The 22,206-nt window shown below is 38.3% G+C and overlaps 1 protein-coding gene across 5 annotated transcripts in view; it reads left to right on the top strand.

Annotated features, from left to right (window-relative positions):
* Positions 1 to 22,206, top strand: part of sh3pxd2b (SH3 and PX domains 2B) — a 70,786-nt gene that overhangs the window by 24,999 nt on the left and 23,581 nt on the right. For all 5 annotated transcript variants that reach the window (XM_062048717.1, XM_062048715.1, XM_062048716.1 and 2 more), the window contains exons 3-5: positions 1,416 to 1,491; positions 9,891 to 9,967; positions 16,065 to 16,156. In XM_062048717.1, the coding sequence (XP_061904701.1) occupies positions 1,416 to 1,491; positions 9,891 to 9,967; positions 16,065 to 16,156 (245 nt within the window). The remainder of the gene's footprint in view (positions 1 to 1,415; positions 1,492 to 9,890; positions 9,968 to 16,064; positions 16,157 to 22,206) is intronic.

Below are 22,206 nucleotides of genomic sequence, written 5' to 3'. Positions count from 1 at the left end.
GCTTCTTGGTAAGAGGAGATTTTCCGTTCTGATTCTCCTGACAAAACAGCTGAAGAAGGCCAATTATCCCCCAATTGCGGACTTCACCCATACTGTTTTCAGCCTGAAGCTGAGGCTGAGGCAGGGGAGGCAAATCCTGACCGTGCCTTGTGCTGCAGATCATCATGCTCTTTCAGCATTTCCAATACTAACAGCTGAATTTATTTGGCTTTTGTTTTTGAGCGCCAGGTCTGCTCTTCTTTCTCCATCAGCAGGTTCTGACTCAATCTTTCTCCCCTCGAGGGTACTACTGATTTTCATTATGGCATTTGGCTTGAGTCTTTTACATTTGTTTCCATCCAAATCCTGACCTAAACCTTTTTTCTTCGGAATCAGAATCATTAAATTGATCACTGTAAATCATACTCCTCTCGCTTGGTGGATCCCATTTTACGTGAGTCAATTTGACTGGAGAGGTCCATACTTTCCTCTAATTCTCATTATTAGGAAATGTATGCCTGCTGACCTCTTGTTTAGTTGTATTGCTACAAAACTGCATCAATGCATCTGGAAAACATATTTCATCATTTCGAAAACATCGTAATTGGGGATGAAGATGGTACCAAAACACATATTACGCAATATGAAATTGTCTTCAGTATTCTGTAGGTGACATCAGCAGGCTGATGCAGGCCCACCTACATTTTCAAGCTAAAAGTGGGCTGAAACTCATTAGAAAACAAGCTTAAAATCAATACTGTCTCAGTGTTGGGGGGAATTTTACTTTAAGACATAATTTTTTGTTACAGAAATATGAAGTAAGAGTCAATTTTGTCAGCATTCGAGGCACCCTATGACCTTGCTTGGATATCAGTTTTTTCAATGTGTTGTCATTTTATGACACTTTTTTAACATTTGTTCATTTCATCAATTTTACATAATAATTTAGTCTACAAGTAAATATGACGGTGCAAAATGTGTGCTTTGACCTCGGAAGGCTGATTCAGCATTTCTTCTAGTCTCAGAACTGAGACCTTTCACCTGTAAATTATAGATGACAATGCTGTTATTAATGTAGCAGCTGCATCAGGCTTAACTCAGTAAGCAACTTTTGCCTTACCTTCACTTAATACATTTCAAGAACATTGGAATCGAGGTCATGATATATCTCAAAAAGCCACTAGAAACTAAGCTTCCATAATGACGAGAACAGAAATGTTGAACTATGCCTGTGTTCTAAACTGCAGCATATGATGAACTAAGAGGGGGGTAACGGTTGGTGGTTGCCTGAACCATCTGCTCTGTGCATTCCTAAACACTGGCCGACTTCTTTTCGTTTATTGGCCAAGTTACTGCTGATTTGTTTAAAACAAATGTGACCCTTCCTCTGCTATTTATTCCATTGTGTCTTCTAAATATTTCTTGCTGTGTTTCAGATGGAATTACTGGATAAATTCCCAGTGGAAGGAGGTCAGAAAGACCCCAAGCGCAGGATAATTCCTTTCCTACCAGGTAAGCGTACATCCAAAACACAAGACCAAAGGGAATTACGATAGAGATACAGATTCAAATTAGTTCGCTTTGCATAAGAGCGCCTGTTGGGAAAAGAGCTTGACACAGAAACCCCGCCTACATCTCCCCTACCAAGCTTAGGGTGGGTTAGTCAGGGATAGGATTTCTTTGAGGCCATGCAGGTCTGGAACTCATTGAGGAGATACACACACACAAAAAACACACAGTCTGTTTAATGAACTCTCCGTCAGTAGAAGAAGGGGGAAAGAGACAGAATAACATACCATCCCCTAAAGGAAAACCAGACTTATTGTTTATGGATACTGTGATATTAAGCCCTATCGACTTCTGAACTACTGAGCTTGCAGTGATTTTATTGTGCTGGTGGTTGTGGCTATTGTGCAAATTGTGCAAGTTAGTCTGGGGTCTTTTTGAGGAGGTCAACCACACATCTTTGCACTCTGTAGCCTTCGACTTCAACAGGCTTTCTTTCTGGTTACCTTCATGTCGGTTCAGACATGTGTTTCACATTCACAAGACAAATAGTGAACGGACCCTCAAAACTGAATGTAAACCTCCAAGAAAGTACTTCAACCTTACAAAAAAGTGTCTATTTTCTCTTAGGATCTTTTTCCAGCTTTGACTTCTAAGATACTAAAATACTTTAATCAGATCTCTAATTTCAACATTCCGCTAAGTGTTTTTAGAGGTTATAACTGTAAAGTAATGTAATACAGATATCCTCAAAGTTTAATCAACTTTAGACAATTGGTCAAGGGTTTTTAGGCAATCAGTACATAATCCCTGCTTGGTTTTAGTTGATGGCCGCCATGTTGTTCAACCAATCTTGCCTTAATTTTACAGATATGTGCTTGTCAGTGCCATAAAGGTGTGCACCAAATTCCATGGTGGTTTGCCGAATCACCCTTAAGTTATCGTGGGTTGTGTTGCCAATTGAGCTCGGTGAGAAATTTTGAATCAAGCCAACTTCACACGTCCAACTTTGGGGTTAAATACCAGCACCATCATGTGGTGTATTTATTCGAAATAGGAACGTGACTTTGATTGATTTGATTGAGACTTTTATTAGTAGGTTGCACAGTGAAGTACATATTCCGTACAATTGACCACTAACTATTTTGTTTCCATTGGTGACTTTGTATCAGAACCAACCAACGTAACGTGTGGAGTCCCCCAAGGTTCAATCTTGGGGCCGACTTTATTTAACATCTATATGCTCCCACTAGGACAAATCATGCAAAATAATAACATTGACCATCATTGCTATGCCGATGACACCCAAATCTATGTAGCGCTATCACCAAATGACTATCGCCCCATAGATCTTCTGTGCCAGTGCATTGAGCAAGTCAAACACTGGATGTGCCAAAATTTCCTACAACTAAATGAAGATAAAACTGAGATAATTGTTTTTGGTGCTAAAAAAGAAAGGTTTAAAGTCATCCAACACCTTCAATCACTGTCCCTGAAAACCTCAAATAAAGCCAGAAATCTTGGGGTTATTTTAGATTCTGATTTACATTTCGACAGTCACATCAAATCAGTAACAAAATCGGCCTACTATCACCTCAAAAATGTAAAAAGACTTAGAGGGCTCATGTCAGCTCAAGACTTAGAAAAACTTGTACATGCCTTTATTACCAGTAGGCTAGACTATTGTAATGGTCTCCTTGCAGGTCTTCCCAAAAAAACTGTCAGGCAGCTACAGCTTGTTCAGAACGCTGCTGCTAGAGTTCTAACAAAGACCAAAAAATGTGAGCACATTACACCAATTCTTAAATCCTTACATTGGCTCCCTGTACATCAGAGAATAGATTTCAAAATCCTCCTGCTCACATATAAATCACTACATGGTCTAGGGCCCAAGTATATCACTGATATGCTCCCACTATATACGCCCTCTAGATCACTAAGATCTTCTGAGACCAATCTGTTAGCGGTTCCAAGAGTAAACTCAAATCAAGGGAGATCATCATTCAGTCACTATGCAACACATAGCTGGAATAAACTTCCTGAAGATGTCAGACTCTCCCCAACTCTCACTACTTTTAAAACTAGACTGAAGACTTTTATGTTCACCTTAGCTTTCAGCTAAATCTTTTAATCTTTTAACTTTTAACGTCTGCACTGTTTTTATTTTTATTGTCTGCATTTTAATTTTGCTTTTATTTTCTTTCATTTCACTTTGTTGTCTGTGAAGCACTTTGAGTCTGCCTTGTGTATGAAAAGCGCTATACAAATAAAGTTGCCTTGCCTTGCCTTGCCTAAATGGTGACACCCGAATAAGTTTTTCAACTTGTTTAAGTCGGGGTCCACTTAAATTGATTCATGATACAGATGTATACTATCATATATACTATAATCATAATACAGTCATCACACAAGATAATCACATTGAATTATTTACATTATTTACAATCAGGGGTGTGGAGGGGGGGGGGGTAGGATATGGACAGCAAGTAGTGGACATATAGAGAGAGAGAGAGAGAGAGAGAGAGAGAGAGAGAGAGAGAGAGAGAGAGAGAGAGAGAGAGAGAGAGAGAGAGATCAGAAGGCATAAGAAAAAGTATCTGCATTTGATTGTTTACATTTGATTATTAGCATTTGATTATTAGCAATCCGGAGAGGGTGTTAGTTAAGGGTTGTAGCTGCCTGGAGGTGAACTTTTATTGCGGTTTTGAAGGAGGATAGAGATGCCCTTTCTTTTATACCTGTTGGGAGCGCATTCCACATTGATGTGGCATAGAAAGAGAATGAGTTAAGACCTTTGTTAGTTCGGAATCTGGGTTTAAAGTGGTTAGTGGAGCTCCCCCTGGTGTTGTGGTTATGGCGGTCATTTACGTTAAGGAAGTAGTTTGACATGTACTTCGGTATCAGGGAGGTGTAGTGGATTTTATAGACTAGGCTCAGTGCAAGTTGTTTAACCCTGTCCTCCACCTTGAGCCAGCCCACTTTGGAGAAGTGGGTAGGAGTGAGGTGGGATCTGGGGTGGAGGTCTAGAAGTAACCTGACTAGCTTGTTCTGAGATGTTTGGAGTTTAGATTTGAGGGTGACAATATACAAAATCCATTACAGTTATTTAGACCAAAATTATCATGGTTATTATTACTATTGCTGTATTGTTAAACGTGCACAAAAAGTACTTATATACACACTAAAATCTTTCAACCAAGTTGTATTTAAGATAAAAAACTATATTAAATAGACAGACAATAAACCCTACTTGTCAGAAAAATTAACTTTAAGTTTTGTGGCTTCTAAAGAGACATATTAATATTTTGGTGTTTGAATACTGTTCGAATACTTCGGACAATAAGACGCACTTAAAATCCTTTCCTTTTTTTCAAAAATCGACAGTGCGCCTTATAACCCGCCGCGCCTAATGTATGAATCAATTCTGGTTGTGCTTACTGACCTAGAAGCTATTTTATTTGGTAAATGGTTTAATGATAAGTGTGACCAGTAGATGGCAGTCACGCATGAGAGATACGTGTGGACTGCAGGTTGACGCCTTCTGTTTTAGTACGACTTTGGTAAGCTACGAAGCAGCACCGCTTGATGGATTGTGGCTACCGCAGTCAGACGTGCTGTTCTTCAACATACGAGTATTAATTTGGGGTGTGTGTAAGGACCCCAACCTGGCATCTATTAGGAGACATTATCTGGCGTTTTGTTTCGACCTATTATGCAAAACCAACTTTTCTTACTTATTGGTTCCTGCTGATGTGTATTTGGGATCTGCATAAGTCCTGTAAATTTGCAAGTTTTCGACATTGTAGCCCGTGGAGTAGTCAATAAGCTCCTTCTTTTCCTGTAGTTCTCTTCTTGTGGGGCATTAATCCTCCACTGTTGCCATATCTAATATAAAGTAGCGTACAGTTCTAACTTATATGGGCCATTCTACCGAATTGATTCAAAGTGAGGTTGGGAGTATTTTTTGTATTTTGTAAGTTGTATTCTCAAAACTTTGCCCTATATATATTGTACAATATCTGAAGTACACATTTCTGTAAAAAGAACAGTCAACTTATATTTTGTATTTTCAGAATATTTGGGAATGTTTGTCCTTTCCCCAAATTTGTCACTACCAACTTATAACCTTCAAATATGGATATAAAATATTATGTTACTCTGTTAATATAATGCTTACTTACCATGTGTAAAGATTATTTTTAAACATCATTATTGAGGTTTTTCACAATAAAATCCATAAGAATTATTTTTTTTTACAAATTGTCTTACTTCAATATATGAAATTCTTCAAAATCAACATGCAATCTTTCTTTTTAAAATGCATAACACTGATCAGATTGATTTATTTTTTTTGTTTTTTATTTTTGTATTTTTTTAATGAATTTATTAATCAATCAACAAAACAATACACAACAATACCACAATAATGCAATCCAATTCCAAAACCAAACCCGTCCCAGCAACATTGAGAATAACAACAAACAGAGCAATTGAGAGCAATTGAGGACACACAAACATGACACGGAACAATCCAAATGTAGATTTGATTTCGAAAGTAATGATTTATGAAATTGAACATACATTTAACCAATCAGCATCATAATATTTTAATTGATAACGCAATGTACTTGCTTTTCTTTGTAAACACCGAGCGTTTCGGTTGTGACTGCACATGTTTGGGTGGTGACCACTATTTTGTTTGAAAGGTTGTATCATATTCCCTCAACATTATTGCGTAATATTAACTTATAACATGCTTGGTGTTGGAAATATTGCAAACACTTATGTTTTGTTGTCAATAAAAATATTTATTTTTGGAGAAAACTGTTAATATCAGTTGAAAAAAAGTACCCAAGTCGGTTCAGTATTTAGTGGAAACACTGTGGCACAGTGGTTAGCGCTGGTGCCTCACAGAGAAAAGGTCCTCGTTCCATTCCTGAGCTCGGGGTCTTTCTGTGTGGAGTTTGCATGTTTTTCCCGGGACTATGTGGGTTCTCTCCGGGTACGCCGGCTTCCTCCCACCTCCAAAAACATACACCTGGGAATAGGTTGAGTTAACTTAATTGACTTAACTTAAACTTAATTGACCCTAGTGTGTGAATGTTGTCTATCTGTGTTGGCCCTGCCATGAGGTGGAAACTTGTCCGGGGTGTACTGCGCCTTCCGCCCGAGTGCAGCTGGGATAGGCTACAGCCACCCTGCGACCCCAAAGTGCTTCAAATCTAATATTTTCCTATCATTTTGGGCCACATCAGGATGTAGTCTCAATCCGTTTGGAATCTGATTTTTTCAAATGTGACTGCAGTTTAAACGGCAATGGGACCTTTTCCGTCATCTTTGGTGGAGCTACGTCATTCGTGTGTGCAGCATGATCACTTTCCTTTTTGCAATTTTTTTCTTTGTCCTCCTTCTGTTGATTTCCATCATCTGCCTATTTCCTCTCCACAACAGCCACGTCACAAACCAATTAACACGCTGATCTGTGGCATGCATGTTTTCTCCTGTAGTAGTGAATTAAAGAATCCGGTGATCACATGTGACATCGAGGCCACACTGGGGCCTGTGCGCGTTTATACTGGAGTCTGATAAAGATCACATGTTGCTTATAATTCAAACAGTCAGCTATAATAAAATCAGATTTAAAAAAAATCTGACTTGGTCCACTTTGGCCTGTCGTGTAAACGTGGTCTTTGACCTCCAGGTCTAGGGTTAACCTTCTTTTGCTACCTGGCCGATAAATCGTTGACAATTTCAAACTTTCCTTCTTCCTTTCTTTTCTTATTTCTTTCGTATTCCTTCTTCAAATATTCTTGGTGTTAACTGGGTCAGCCTTTACTCTTTCTCTGTATCCTCTCAACCTTTCTTTTCCACTTTTTCTATTTGGTTATGGCATGTTGGTGTCTTGATTCTTTCTCTCTGAACTCTACAATTACAGATAGAAACCAGCATTACATTAAAAACATGCTTATTTGCTTTGAATAGATTATTGAAACAATGATTCCTGAAAATAATCACTTATTTTAAGATTTAGTGAACACATAATTTCAAAATGATAGGAATAAACTAGGGATGTCCGATAATGGCTTTTTGCCGATATCCGATATTCCGATATTGTCCAACTCTTTAATTACCGATACCGATATCAACCGATACCGATATCAACCGATACTGATGTATACAGTCGTGGAATTAACACATTATTATGGCTAATTTGTACAACCAGGTATGGTGAAGATAGGGTACTTAAAAAAAAAAAACAATAAAATAAGATAAATAAATTAAAAACATTTTCTTGAATAAAAATGAAAGTAAAACAATATAAAAACAGTTACATAGAAACTAGTAATTAATGAAAATGAGTCAAATTAACTGTTAAAGGTTAGTACTATTAGTGGACCAGCAGCACGCACAATCATGTGTGCTTACGGACTGTATCTCTTGCAGACTGTATTGATATATATTGATATATAATGTAGAAACCAGAATATTAATAACAGAAAGAAACAACCCTTTTGTGTGAATGAGATTAAATGAGTGTAAATAGGGGAGGGAGTTTTTTGGGTTGGTTGTAAGTGTATCTTGTGTTTTTTATGTTGATTTCGGCAGGCCGATATTATCGGACATCGCTAGAATAAACTATGTTCCCTTTCATTTTGTCCCTACCAAAATGATCATGTCACCACTGAAACGTTATCATATGTTTCAAGACAGACAATTCTAGCAAATTTTTTACCAAAACTAAATAACGCTAGAAAGCAAACACATATTTGAAGAGTTGTACACTCATGAAAACATAATATGTTTCATAAATGCTAAAAAGTGACAGTTTCTAAAGATACACACTGATTTTCAGACTTTGGAACACACCTATTTAAAAACGATAGGATTGAGTTACTTACCATACAGCCATGATGGGAAAAAATGCAATGTCACTTCCTGGTCAAAAAATGTAGGGGTGTGGCCTAAATTTAGAATCAGCCACGCCTCTAAAACTCTTGCATTTCTGTAGTGACATAAAAACCAGGGACATGATTTTTTGAGCAGTTTTTTAATTAAAAAAATAAACCTACAATATATCTGTCTTTCAAACTATGTTTAAATTTAATCATAAAGATATTTTAAATTGCACCGTTGAAACAAATGTTTTCAGCGTTATTTTCAGAAATTTAAATTTAGGTGTCACGATTGGGGACAGCTACACCTCAATAGAAAGTACTCTATATTTATAATTTCACTATCTCAATGAATACCCTGGGTTTAACGGATCATAATATAAAGTAAGTAAAAAATGCATGTTTGAATACTTAAGTGTTTTAATAAAACCTTTTTTTGGTTAAGGGACATCACTTTGCTTTAATTTGATAGAATGCCCCATATCTGTCAGTAGATTTGCTATGGAAGCGCTAGAAACTACCGGTACAACAAAGATGACCGGAAAAAGACACAGTCGAAATGGAGCCACGTAAATAAGACTGAAGAGACGGTCAGAAAGCGACTTGAAGATGATCTGTAAAACATAATCTGTGCAACATTCAGACCAAAGACCCACCATTACATGTTGCACCACAAAGAAGTGTTTTAAATGTAGAAAAAAAAAATCATAACATGGCCCCTTTAATGCGCCCTATAATCTGGTGCTCCCATGATCCAAAAAATAAGTTATGTTTATCTTTTTCCATTTTAATTTTTACAAATTTTAGAATGTTGTTATTGTTTTATTGATTGAGCAAATTGAGTGCTTAACTTCCGATTTATGTGACATCATACAAGCCCTGTTGTAGACACTTAGGTCTGTGTCAAAAAATCCTGTAAGTATATATCATCAATCTGTTTTAAGGGAGCACGTCCTGTAGATTCAATGCGCACAATTGAAAATATTAGTTGCTAATGTGTCTTCTGTGTTAGGTTGTTGTTAAATGTTAGCATTTAAGCTAGTGCTAATTGGTCCGTGAGTTCATCAAAGTGCAGTTATCAATCACAGTTTTTTTGATAATCTTAATTTAAAACAATAATACTAACCGATTTTTACCTTAATGCCATTTATTGTTGCATCCCTAGTTGGAAACAATAGCAAAGGCAACCTGTTAGAGGAACATGATTTAACAATGTTCACTATTCAGGAGTAGGGAAAACATACATACAGTCATGGGAATAAATTAGGAAAACCCCTTCGGGATAGACTGTAGTTGTATAGCGTGACTGTACCTGTAATTAGTAAGATAGTGAGGAAGATAAGAGCAAGCAGTGACAACATAATTTGTGTTTTGAAAAGACGAGCTAATTATAATCCTTGACATTTGTGCCAACTGACAGAAAAACAAAGTCCTGATTGTGCTTACGTTGAGAACACTCATTTTAAAGAGTTTCGTACAAACACTTAAACATTTTTTTGTCTTTTTTTACAGGAAAGATCCTGTTCAGAAGGAGCCATATCAGAGATGTGGCCATGAAAAGGCTAAATCCCATCAATGAATACTGCAGGGTGAGTGTACCGAGCACGTACATACTCGCTTTGTAGTTGATTGTTCTTGTTTTGTAGAAATGTGGACTAAATGAAACTGGTATAAATGCCATTGAAGCCGTTTTGATGGGGCCAAGCACCGATTAAATTGATTTCAATTCATTTAAAATGGGTGATGTTGATTTGAAATACAAGTGTTTTGAGTTAAGAGCTCCATCACAGAACCAATTACGTTTATAAGTTGAGGTACTACTGTATACGGTATATGATATCAAACCGGTTATAAATAAATATAAATAAAAACTGGTCTTGGAAAAAAAACTGATTTGTAGACGTTTTTGTTGACAATATTCAACATAATGTGTCACAGAGTGACACATTTTGTAAATCAAATAGCCATGTTATGCAAACCAATGTCCAACTGCAGATGACACTGGCTTCCAAGAAGATATTCTGGTTAATAAAGTATTTTCCATCCAAAGACATAATTTTTGTTTGTGGAATCCTTGAAAACAATACAGACCATTCTTAACTTGCATGTGTCTTACACGGCCCATTTCGCAATTCGTATTAGAATAATCCCCTTACAAAAGAAGGAAAAATGTACTACAACACTCGCTTAGGCTCCACTGTAGCAAAGCTGCAGCCATAAATGTGCCAATAGTTTGCAACTAATTTCCTTTGGAGCAAAAGGAAAACATTTAGATGGTTGCCCAAACCTTGGACCCGTTTTATTGTTGTTTAGTTCCGCTTCCACTGGGAAGACTTCATTCAAAATTTTGGAGTGCGTCTCGTTCATCTGAAGGTATTTGATGGGGCTGAGGTCAAGACTCTTGAGCATTATGATTTAGTCTATACAAAGGTCTGACAAAGGATGGCTTCCCAAATTAAATTTTTTTCAAGCTCACTAAAGCTGTCCCGATCTGATATTTATATCGGATATTTGTCCGATATCATAAAAAACAAAAACAATACGGGATTACATCGGGTTGCATCTAAACTTTCCAATATATAGTAGGCTCCAATGCAAGCAATCATGCAATAGTATATTTACCTGTGTTAGCAGCTACACACCAGCTAAGCACACAATAGCACACACATGGGACATATGTGTTCCTAATTAAACAATATGGCAGTTTAAAACAGGACATTTGTTAATATATAAACAAATACATAATAATAGTTGCAAATTACTTAAAGTAACAAAGTCTCCAAGGCAGAAGCGTATTAGAGAGTATTCAGTAACAAACATGTCCGCATCATTCAACTAATTATGTCATGAGCTTCATTTCATGAATTAATGTGGACAAAAAAAATGACACTCCACTAACACTGACAAAATAAATAGACTATTTGAAGCGAGCAGCTACACAACAGCTAAGCACACAATAGCACATAAGCTAGTCATACATAATAAGTGCCCTTAATCAATGACATTGCAGTCTAAAACATGACATTTGTTAATAAAGTATTAAAAAAATTACAGAATTATTACAAAATATTTATATAAATAACGTGTCCGCATCATTCAACTTATGTCATGAGCTTAACTTAAAAAAACTAAACAATTGCCACTCCACTTCAACTTAAAGACAGCATAAGTCTATTGCAGACATGTATTAATAAATGGGTTAGTGTATTTTTTATACCTATCATTATTCTGTTTGACTAATTTCACATGATAAAACCTTTTCTAGCATTCCACACTCCAAAATAATACATGTATATAGGATTCCTGCTGATATCGCATCGTATCAATATCAGTCGATACTCAAGGCTCCAATAACGGTATCGTATTGTGAGTAAAAACTTGTATCAGGACACACAATCATTGATGGCATATCCGCAATGCTAACAATCATTGTTATTTGCACTAATTAAATTAACTTTATTGTTTACATTTAGGCTATGTCACACTTAAAATCGGTTAAAATGTTTAGCCCGCAGCCCATTGGCACATTTTCACTTATGCCCTTGGAGGCAAAAAGTTTGGGCACCCCTGCCCTAAAGGCAGAAGGTTTAGTGAGTAGGTGGTGTTTTTCTTCCGTTTTACAAGTGTTCTTAAAATATTCACACCTCCTTGTTAGTTTTGACTTTAGTGTTAAGATGTACCATCTGGCCTCAGGGGAGTCTTTCCGGTAGGTATTCATTGGAAGAGTTGAAGCACCTTTACCACCCCAGGGCTACACTCACAGACAAGGAGAACTTGAACTACAAAAACACATCTTAAGTAGCTAAATTGTTTTTGATCCACCCTTAGTTAAGGTGGAAAGTCATGTTTATGCTGGAAAAGAGCAGAGTCAGACGTTTTTTGCACTGTTGAGGCTTTAACCTGACTCGTGTGGAATTCCCCCGGTTGAGAAATATCATGTTTATCCAAGTCAGGAAAAACATGCATTAAAAAAATACACAGACTTTGGTTTAGTTTTAGTTTTTTGCATAAATCAACTTCTAAACTGCTGAGTTAGGATGAGGTCACACAAGGCTTGATCCAGTTCCAGATGATGCTTGTGAGAAAAACACCATACTAAACAAGAGCTCATTATAGATTGCAGACTTCCGCCACAGATAAGTAATAACAGCGCGTTTACATTTACTTTTAAAAGACAGCTTTTCCAGCGTGTCACTGTTTTATATAAACTACACCGCAGTGAAACTTCCACCTTTAGAGGTAGAATCAGAGGCGGGATGTGTAAGGGAATTCCAGAAAGCTCAGGCAGGGGTGGGAATTTTGATCTACTAGGCTCACATCTCTTCTCCTGGGGATGTTGGAAGCAATTGTTACTGTTTGACAAGAATTTATTATTTTTAATCTGATTAAATCTGTAAATAGGTAGCGCCGATGAATATGTGACTCGAAGGCACGTACCCGCAAAAATCACAAGAATAATCCAACTAACATAAACATCTAGCATGTGTGAAGTACCAAGGTCTGAGCTGAGGATTCTGAGGTGTATGTCTTTAAAGTTAGCTAAACAAAAGTTAATATGCTAACAGTTAGCATTTATCATGTACCAAAGTATACAACTCTGACGTGTAGGCCTGTAAAATTAGCTAAAAATAAGTTAGTAAAATAACAATTAGCATGTATCAAGAAAATCGGTAAAATATGTGACTCTAAGGGGCAAATCTGCAAAAAAATTTAAAGATAAAGCTAACTATCATGTTAACAGCATGTGTCAAATACCAAGGTATATGACTCTTGGCATACCTGTAAAATTAGTTCTAAAAGTTAGCATAGGAACAGTTAGCATGTGTCAAGTACAGTTCCAAGTTATATGACTCTGAGGTCTATGCCTGTAAAATTAGCTTTAAAAGAGGTAACATGCTAATGTTAGCATGCTAACAGTAAAAACCTAAATGAATGAAGTACATCAACAGAGTTCATCTCTGCTTAGCATTGCCCAGACAGCTGCTGATCCCAGTCTCGTGCGCCGGTACTGGTACGTCTTTCTTCTCGTCGTTTGACATCATTCCTGTCAAAGGCTCACCTATGTGGAAATGTGTTATTGACGAGGCAGAAGTTGAAGATGAAGTCCATCCTAACCCTAACTCAAAAGTTGATGGCCGTGATTGTTGTGGTGAAGATAAAATAGCGCCAAAATTAGCCTCTGTTATTAACATTGTTCACCCTTAACCTGGAAATGGAATTCCCTCTTAGTGACTATCTTTATTGATCGCCACAACGTATTAATTGAACATTTGACTAATACTGCAATGTAATACATATAAGACTTGATTTAGTGGAAGTGTGATGTGGCGAGGGACGACTGTAGTAAAATCTACATTAATACTAATGGGAAAATTGCTTTGTTTTTTGTACAAATTGGTCTTTGTCAGACTTTTTGGACAGGATTGTTAACAGAAACCAAGATAACACTGTACATAGCTTCCTGATTCATGCATGGCGGATATCATCTCACTGTTCTCTGAAAGCCCATACACACACACAAACATACACAATTACCTAAATGCCGGCTGCTGTAAAGAACACCCATAAAGTCCATTTGCAGTAATGTAGGCCTGCCGCGCACTCCCTCCCGTCTCGTCCCTGGAGAGCATCGTAATGAGGGGACGAGCCACCGTCTGACAAGAAGAGGGACATAAATCCAAGGTTGGCCGTGAACTTTGACCTCATGCACAGTGCGTGGCTTTCCGTGGGTCGCAGGGCCAGACATCGTCAATGGGGGGTGTCACCCATGAATCAAGCATTCAGCTCAGGAGATGAATGAGCAATATTGTGGTCACCGTGAATCAGTAGGTGTCTATTTTTGACTTTGGCAGCTAAGCTGTTGGAAAAGTGGCTTTACCCAAGTCTGTATGACAAGGCAAAGTGCCACGTGGGACGAGGGCACCTTGGTTTGGGTGCCTGGCTGCCAGTCCTGACGTTAGAGTCACCGTGCTCCCTCGAAGGACAGAAGAGAAACACTTAAGAGTATTAAAACCTGAGGTAGAGAGCGCTTGATGGATAGTGTTGGGGTTTGCCTGCCAGCTACAGCATAAGAGGGCGTGGCACAAAGTCAGTGTTCTGTTTCTTGATTTTGGTCATCAAGCATGAGAGGCGATAGATTGTATTGCCCCTTTTTTGGAGGTTTGTTTGAAAGACAAAAGTAGAAGTGATGCGGGTAAACATGGCTGTTTGTCTTCATTTGCAGCCGTGTTGTCAGAGTCAATCTGTCTTCTGCAAGGGATCCTCCACAGGGAGGACAAGGAGGGACTTAAGACAGAACAAGATCAGGATGTTGTGTCTGAGAAAAACCATGCAACCATTATTTTACGTGGAGTACTCCCACATGTACATTAAATCTTTACCAATGAAATTGTGAACATAAATGTTAAGTAAATTGACCCGGATATGAGAACATTTTCAAGATCAATTGAACATTTTCTTAATCAAGTTTGCAGTATCAGTGAAATAACAACCAGTTTATTACATTTAACATTTATTTCTTAGCTGCTCAACAGTTGCTTGATGACTGCTTTACTGGTCATTACCATCATAACTTCCCCCCTGTTGTTTTCAACTTTTTTTCAGTTGCATCTCTCCAAGTTACTGGTATGTGGGAGTGACAGGATGAAAAGCTCATACTGTCTTTCTGGAATAAGGTGTTTAGAACCACCAGTTGGTTGCATGTATAAATCTGTAGACCTCTGAATTGGTGTGTAACATGTTTAGCCTCGTCGTCCTCTTGATGACGATACTTACTAAGAAATGCAGTTTATTCGCCGCAATGGGGGGGATTATTATTAGCCTAAGGGAGCGGTTCTTGTTTATTAAGACACATAATCAGCTGCTAGCTGGTCTGCCAACGGACTAAAAATAAATACCGTCTCAGCCAGATGGGGTCGACGTTTCTGGTCGGCATAAAAAGGCATTGATCGGCTATGGCGATCATGTACTTTTCAGGAAAATTGTCCGGTACTGATCGATGGCCTACTCTATGTATCCCTTCTCTATGTATAAACGGCCCAATCGTTTTTAGAAAAACAAATAGTGTCTTATATTTGGGTCATTACATCCATCCTATTTCTTCAGCCTATTGATTTCAGCCACTTGTATCAGTGATCTTCCTCTTTCGGCCACTACCCAAAGCTTGTCACCATAGGTGAGGGTATGAACGTAGACCGACCGATAAATCGAGAGCTTTGTCTTCTGGTTTAGTTCTCTTTTCACCACGTCGGCAAGCATCTGCAGTAATATAGATACTGTCCCGATTGGCCTGTTGAGCTCTCACTTCGCATTCCCTCACTCGTGAACAAGATCCTGAGATACTTGAAATCCTCCACAAGGGGGTTATTACAACAGCAGTGTGCAATGAATTGTCTTGAATCGGTTTGCAAGTCAAATAATTTGGGAATTGTGCTGAAATAGAATTTGAAATGTAGTCCAAAAGAAGAATAAGATTCCAGGAAAACTCACAAATCACTTTGGGCTTGTTGAGGTTGTACGGACCATACTTTGAAAAAAACACAGCGTCCTTAAAATGCTGTACGGTGTTAATTTTTTAACATAATTTCAATCATGCCAAACACGAAAGTGAAAATGAAAGTAGTTCGTTTGTGTAATGTGGTATAGTGATTATATCTAACATTCCCCGACGTTCTTGCACCCTTCCAGGCCCTCATCCAGCTTCCAGTATACATTTCCCAGTGTGAAGAGGTCAAAGTATTTTTTGAGACGAGACCAGAAGACCTCAACCCACCTAAGGAGTAAGTACCTCACATTGTACCCGCAGATATCTCAATTAATAAGGTGGTGTTTTTTCCCCAAAAAGATAAAACTTAAAAATATGTGTGTATAAATATATACCGTATTTTCCACACTATAAGGCGCACCTAAAAACCTCCAATTTTGTCAAAAGCTGACAGTGCGCCTTATTTATGGACCAATATTGAGCCTCCAACAGGTAAAAGTTTCAATCAATCAATCAATCGCAACTACAGTAAGCAGCCGCCAACTTCATTTTTCCCCGTCTTCATTTTCCCCCGTAGAAGAAGAAGAAGCGCGTGGTGCATGCTGGGATATATGACTGCACGAGGCGTGCCGTTTCATTTCCATTTTTTTGTTTATGTAAAGACCCCAAAATGGCTCCTATTACGACGCAGAGTTTAAACTTAAGACCATCAGTCACGCAGTAGAACACGGGAATAGAGCAGGAGCGACACTGACTCGATTAATGACGACTTCGACGAGACGGAGCCGGGCATGTTGGATGCTGTATCCGCCCAACTGTTTAATTTGGACACTGAAGAAGAAGAATTTGAGGGATTCGTGGATGAGGAATAACTTCATAAAGTGAGCTTTACATGTTTATTTTGTGTGTTGTGTTGTGTGACATTAACGTTTGAGCAACGTTGAGTTATTGATGTATTGTTATTGCTCTGCACTATTTGGAGTGTTACTATATTGTGATTGCACTAACGTTTGATTTACCGTAACAGTATCACTGTTTTTTACGTGTTTATTGAATCAGGGAAAAGTTCCCCTCCGCTATGTGATATAAATGTTGCACTACATGTTATACCTTGCTGTTGTTAAAAGATAAACAAAACACCACGTCACTGACTTTACCTCGGGGAAAATAATAAAACAGCTGTTTATTCATTTTGGGAGTGAACAGAGTTGTCAGAACGCTGGTTTGTAATCTATTAATAAAGTTTGACTGACCTATCTGACTGTTTTGTTAACATTCCCTTTAGTGCAGCTCCATCCAATAGATGCTTAACGTAACCCCAGCCTCTACTGTAGCGTCTATTCTGTGCGCCTTATAATGCGGTGTGCCTTATAATGCGGTGCGCCTTATTATGAACAAAGTTTTAAAATATGCCATTCATTGAAGGTGCGCCTTATAGTGCGGAAAATACGGTACATGGTGCCGTCAAATAACTTTTCCTCAAGTGATTCAGAGCTTTTCTTTCTGTCACTAACACACACTAGTGACCTGGAATGATGCAGAAAATTAGTCATTTTTTTATTTGGAGTGGTCTAATATTTGGGTGTAGGGATGTTCCGATCAGGGTTTTATGCTTTTGATTCTGATTCTGATCCTGCATGATGAGATCGTCCGATTCAATTACATGTATAAACTGTAAAAGTTGTTATTGTTTATAGGGAGTGCTATTGTCAGTTTAACAATATCAACACAATATTTAAACTAGTTACTTATTCTCTTTTATTACATGCAATTGTTTGATCAAAACAAAGTCAATAGCACAATAAATAAACAAAAAAATAACTATCTACTACCCTCAAGCCCTTTTGTGTTGGGAATTATTCCTTGAGTTTTTTAACAAAAACAAAAAAAAGTAGTCCTGACAAAATAAAAAATATCGCCCTAATCACGCTAGTATCAATCTACTACCCTTGGTATCGACACCACCAATGTATGGACAGACCTTCCTTCCTCTTATGTGTCGAGTACCGACTGTTAAAATGCTAACACACCAACCGTTGTTATATTATCCTTTCTCTGACTCTTATTAATCACCTGTTAATAACTACTTACTTTCTGCTCTAACGTGGTTCCATTTAAACTTCTTAAACTTTTCCAAGAACATATTTGTTGGTGTTGTTTAAAGCTAGCTTAGCGGTTAGCTTAGCTATGAGTATGCTTGCTCCTTACTTGCTGTCAGCATGTAACATGATTAGACTTGTCCTTCAGTGATAATAAGACTTAAAATACGAATAATTATTACAAGGCAGTATTACAAGGCATTAATTGGCAATGGCAATCACGAAAATCAGCTGACACTAACCGGTTGCTCGTTGATCTGCCCAACGGGCATATACCTATTCGAGTAAATATGTTAACTAAACCACACACTTATATACTCTTGTTTTCTAAGCAATAGCGGCACTCCTCGTCTGAAAGCAAATAGGAATGCAAGACTGGAAAGCGGTCTGCATTATATTGGTATTGATGTATGGTGTCTGACAGCCAGTTCTCTCAGTCTCATCAGCACTCACATGCTTTCTTCTGTATTCCGTCCACGGCTCGAGGTGGTTGCCAAGGACAAATAGCTCCCAACTCCTCATGCAAAGCCCCGAGCATATGTTGGGCGAGGCGGGACGGGGAGGGAGGTGACTCAATGTAGGGAGGACCTCGGTTTATCTTTATTGAAATTAGGTTAAATCTGTTTCTGTGCAGCATCATTGTTTGGAGGGTGCGGCCTTAGATGCTTTTATCGAGGGGCTTATAAATCTCAAACACGGACTGAAGACCATACATTCTGGACTTTCTCTACCACAGCTGCAGCAAGAGTGGAAACATGCACTTTTAACTGCAAAGAGGAAGGGGAGCGTCCTTAGAAGAGGAAGTGTTGCAGGAGACAGGAAAGAAGGTTGAGAGGAAGAAGAGTTGTGGTAAATAAAAAGAAGGATTTCATTGAGCAGGTAGAACTGATAACAAAACAGATATTCCCACATTACTCAGCTGTCCTTTGGGTGATAATGTCAGTATCAAGAGTTACGTCACTGTTAAGTCATCCACTATGGGAAGTGGTTCTAGTTTGTGTGTCAAGGAACTTACCAGAAATGAGCTCTGTTGGTCTTTACGTGCCCCTTCAGATATTTGACCTAAAGCCATGAACGCCCTACTCCTCCACTCCTGTGTAACATCTTACAATGAATTATTTCTCATGTGATAAACATAACTAACTGCACATAACTATTCAGTGCATCCGGTCAAGAAACAAATGTATAGCTCAGAAAATGCACTATTTAGTAAGAAGACCAGTTCTCATTTGGCACACAATATAAATACAACTTGGTTTCCTGTCTTTATTTTTACATTCTATTTGCACAACAAGATCACAATCCATTCTATTTTCTATTTATTCTGTTCTATTTATAATATATTCCTATTAACTAGGGGTGCAACAATACAAGTATTCGTATTGAACCGTTCAATACAATGGTCTCGGTTCGGTTGATCAACTTCTGACAATACGGTCTGCGCTCGACTATGCAGCCTAAGTCGAGCGCAGATACTAAGCTGTGCCACCCACATTCAGTCAGACCAAAACAAGCAGCGGAGACAGAAGGCCTTCATGCAGCTTCAATAGCTCTTTGCAACATGGGTTATTCCTCAAATTTACATGAAATCGAAGATTCTCCACCATCATTCAGCTCTGGAGTGTGGAACTACTTTAATTTTCATGTTAAGTACGTTCCTGATGGCAAGCGTGTTGTGTACAAAAATACAACGGTATGTTGCAAGTGTCACACAACAAACTACAACAGTAGAAATACAACAAACATTTACGCCGAAATCACCCTGATGCGGAAATAGGTGGAACCAAACAAAAACAAAGAGTGACAATACACAGGCTACGAACTCTACCTAGGGCATTTAGAGAGGGCAAAATAAATCGATCGGGCGATTGCTAATTTCATTGCTCTCGACATGCGACCCTTTTCTGTTGTGGGAAATGTCGGGTTTGCTGCGGACATTTGAGCCCCGTTACAAGATTCCTTCACAATACGGTAGTTCCTGATTTGTACAAGACAAAAGCCCAATTAGAGACAGCCGTGTCCGTATAACACCCGCTGTTACTCAGCTGCTAAGAATGCACCACAGAAGATGGGTGATTTATCAGATGCATTTATTTTATTATTATTTTGCTGTGTAGGGGGAAGGTATAGCTGCACAAGATACATTTAATTTCATTCAAAAACTGCACTTTTGAGTTTAAACAAAACTTTTGATAATTTTAATAAACTACAAGTAAAAAAACGGAATGGAAATTTCTAATTTTTTGTGTCGAAAAAATATCGAACTCTGACACTAAAATATTGAACCGAACCGAACTGTGAATTTTGTGTATCGTTACACCCCTGCTATTAACCTATGCTTTAACCCAGGGGTGGGCAATTAATTTTTACCGGGGGCCGCATGAGCTACCCGAGCACTGCTGGAGGGCCACATCGACAATATTTCAATTAAATTTTGCTCAATATTATTTTTGATATATACCGTAAGATAAATAATAATAATAATAATAATAGTAATACTTCAACATAGTGTGTGTAACAGCATTCCATGACTAATATATATAAATTAACATTAATAATAAATGACAGTAAAATAAGCACACGTATGACTGAGGAGTCATAGTGTAACTTTGTGTGGTGTTTGAGTTGTCCGACTTTTTGTGTGGCCTTAAACGCACCAGTGGTTTAGTGCTATGCGTGTTGGTGACAGATGACAAGTTGGTTTTGGCCTGGTTTGTACGGCAGAAAATGACTAGTTTTTCGAGATAGAATTGTTTTACTCATGTTTTTGGTGTGGTTATGTCCGAATATAAACAGTTTTGTTCAATAAAGTGATCGATATAATTCCTGTCCTCGAAGCATCTCGATAGACGTTACAATAATTGAACGGTGTTCAATTGAACGGTGTTGACGAACACCGTTAGGGCCGCTTGTTGTCACTGTCACTCAAAGTTGCATTGCAAAATTCCATAGAATAAATATGTTTATTTTGTTTAGAATTCAGATGGGATTTGATTTGGTGCGCGGCATATATTTGCTGTGCGCAGAGGACGCTTGAGCAGTGCGCAATTGCGCAGGCACGCACCTTAGGTGAGGGGACGTTGCTTTGCAGTTCATGTGTTGTTGAAAACACGGCATTCCTCATCAACTTTTCTCTTTTTGGCGTCTCGGGTGTAAACCGTGCATCACTTGTCGCTGCATGTGCACCTTCACTCGCAGGTTACACACGGACACACGCCCATAAATAATACTTTTCAAAATAAAAGCAGCACAGTTGTATTGCGCGCAGGACATAGATGTTTTTTCAACTTTATTTTGTAATTGCAGTTGTTCACATTCACTCACAACCACGCATACGTCCACACGGAAGTAATACAAATAACGATTTTCAAAACAAAAGCAGCACCGTTGTATTGCACACTCGACATAGATACTTTTTTAAATGTATTTTGTCATTTATAATTGGCCTCACGCGGGCCGGACAGGGACGCACAAAGGGCCGGATGCGGCCCGCGGGCCGCAGAATGCCCAGGTCTGCTTTAACCTATGCTACGTATAACTTAGTCTATATCCTATTATATTTACATGATTATGTGCATGCTAGGGCTGTAACGGTATTGTAGACACCACGGTATTTTGGTTTCAATAATGCCGTGACGTGTGATGGTATCATAAGAAAACTTGGTGAGTGTAGTTTTTTTCTGGCGCTTTGCATTTGGTGAGTTTGAAAATAAACCACATCTCCCAGAATCCTCTGCATAGTGCGTGAGAGGCAAAGTGGGGGCGTGGAACGTCGTGGGCAGGAAGTAAATGTTCGTCGTAGGTTAGAGGAATTGTTTATTTTTTTGCACATTTCCTGAAAATGTCATGCTATTAGACAAATAAACAAACCCTGGTGAAAACATACCCTCTTTGGCCGAAGTAAGAAAGTCTGCGTTCTGCAAAGCGAAGCTTGCCACTTTTGTCTGGAGCGTTTCCAAGTCGACACAGCCAGCTAGTCAGGTCGCAGCTCACGGAGGGAAATCACCAAAAAATAAACTGTACAAATTAGGGATGTCCGATAATGGCTTTTTGCCGATATCCGATATTCCGATATTGTCCAACTCTTTAATTACCGATACCGATATCAACCGATACCGATATCAACCGATATATGCAGTCGTGGAATTAACACATTATTATGCCTAATTTGGACAACCATGTATGGTGAAGATAAGGTACTTTTTTTAAAAAATAATAAAATAAGATAACTAAATTAAAAACATTT

Source organism: Entelurus aequoreus, linkage group LG05 (genome assembly GCF_033978785.1).
Source record: "Entelurus aequoreus isolate RoL-2023_Sb linkage group LG05, RoL_Eaeq_v1.1, whole genome shotgun sequence".
Classification (NCBI taxonomy): Eukaryota; Metazoa; Chordata; class Actinopteri; order Syngnathiformes; family Syngnathidae; genus Entelurus; species Entelurus aequoreus.
This window is presented reverse-complemented; position numbering and strand designations above follow the sequence as displayed.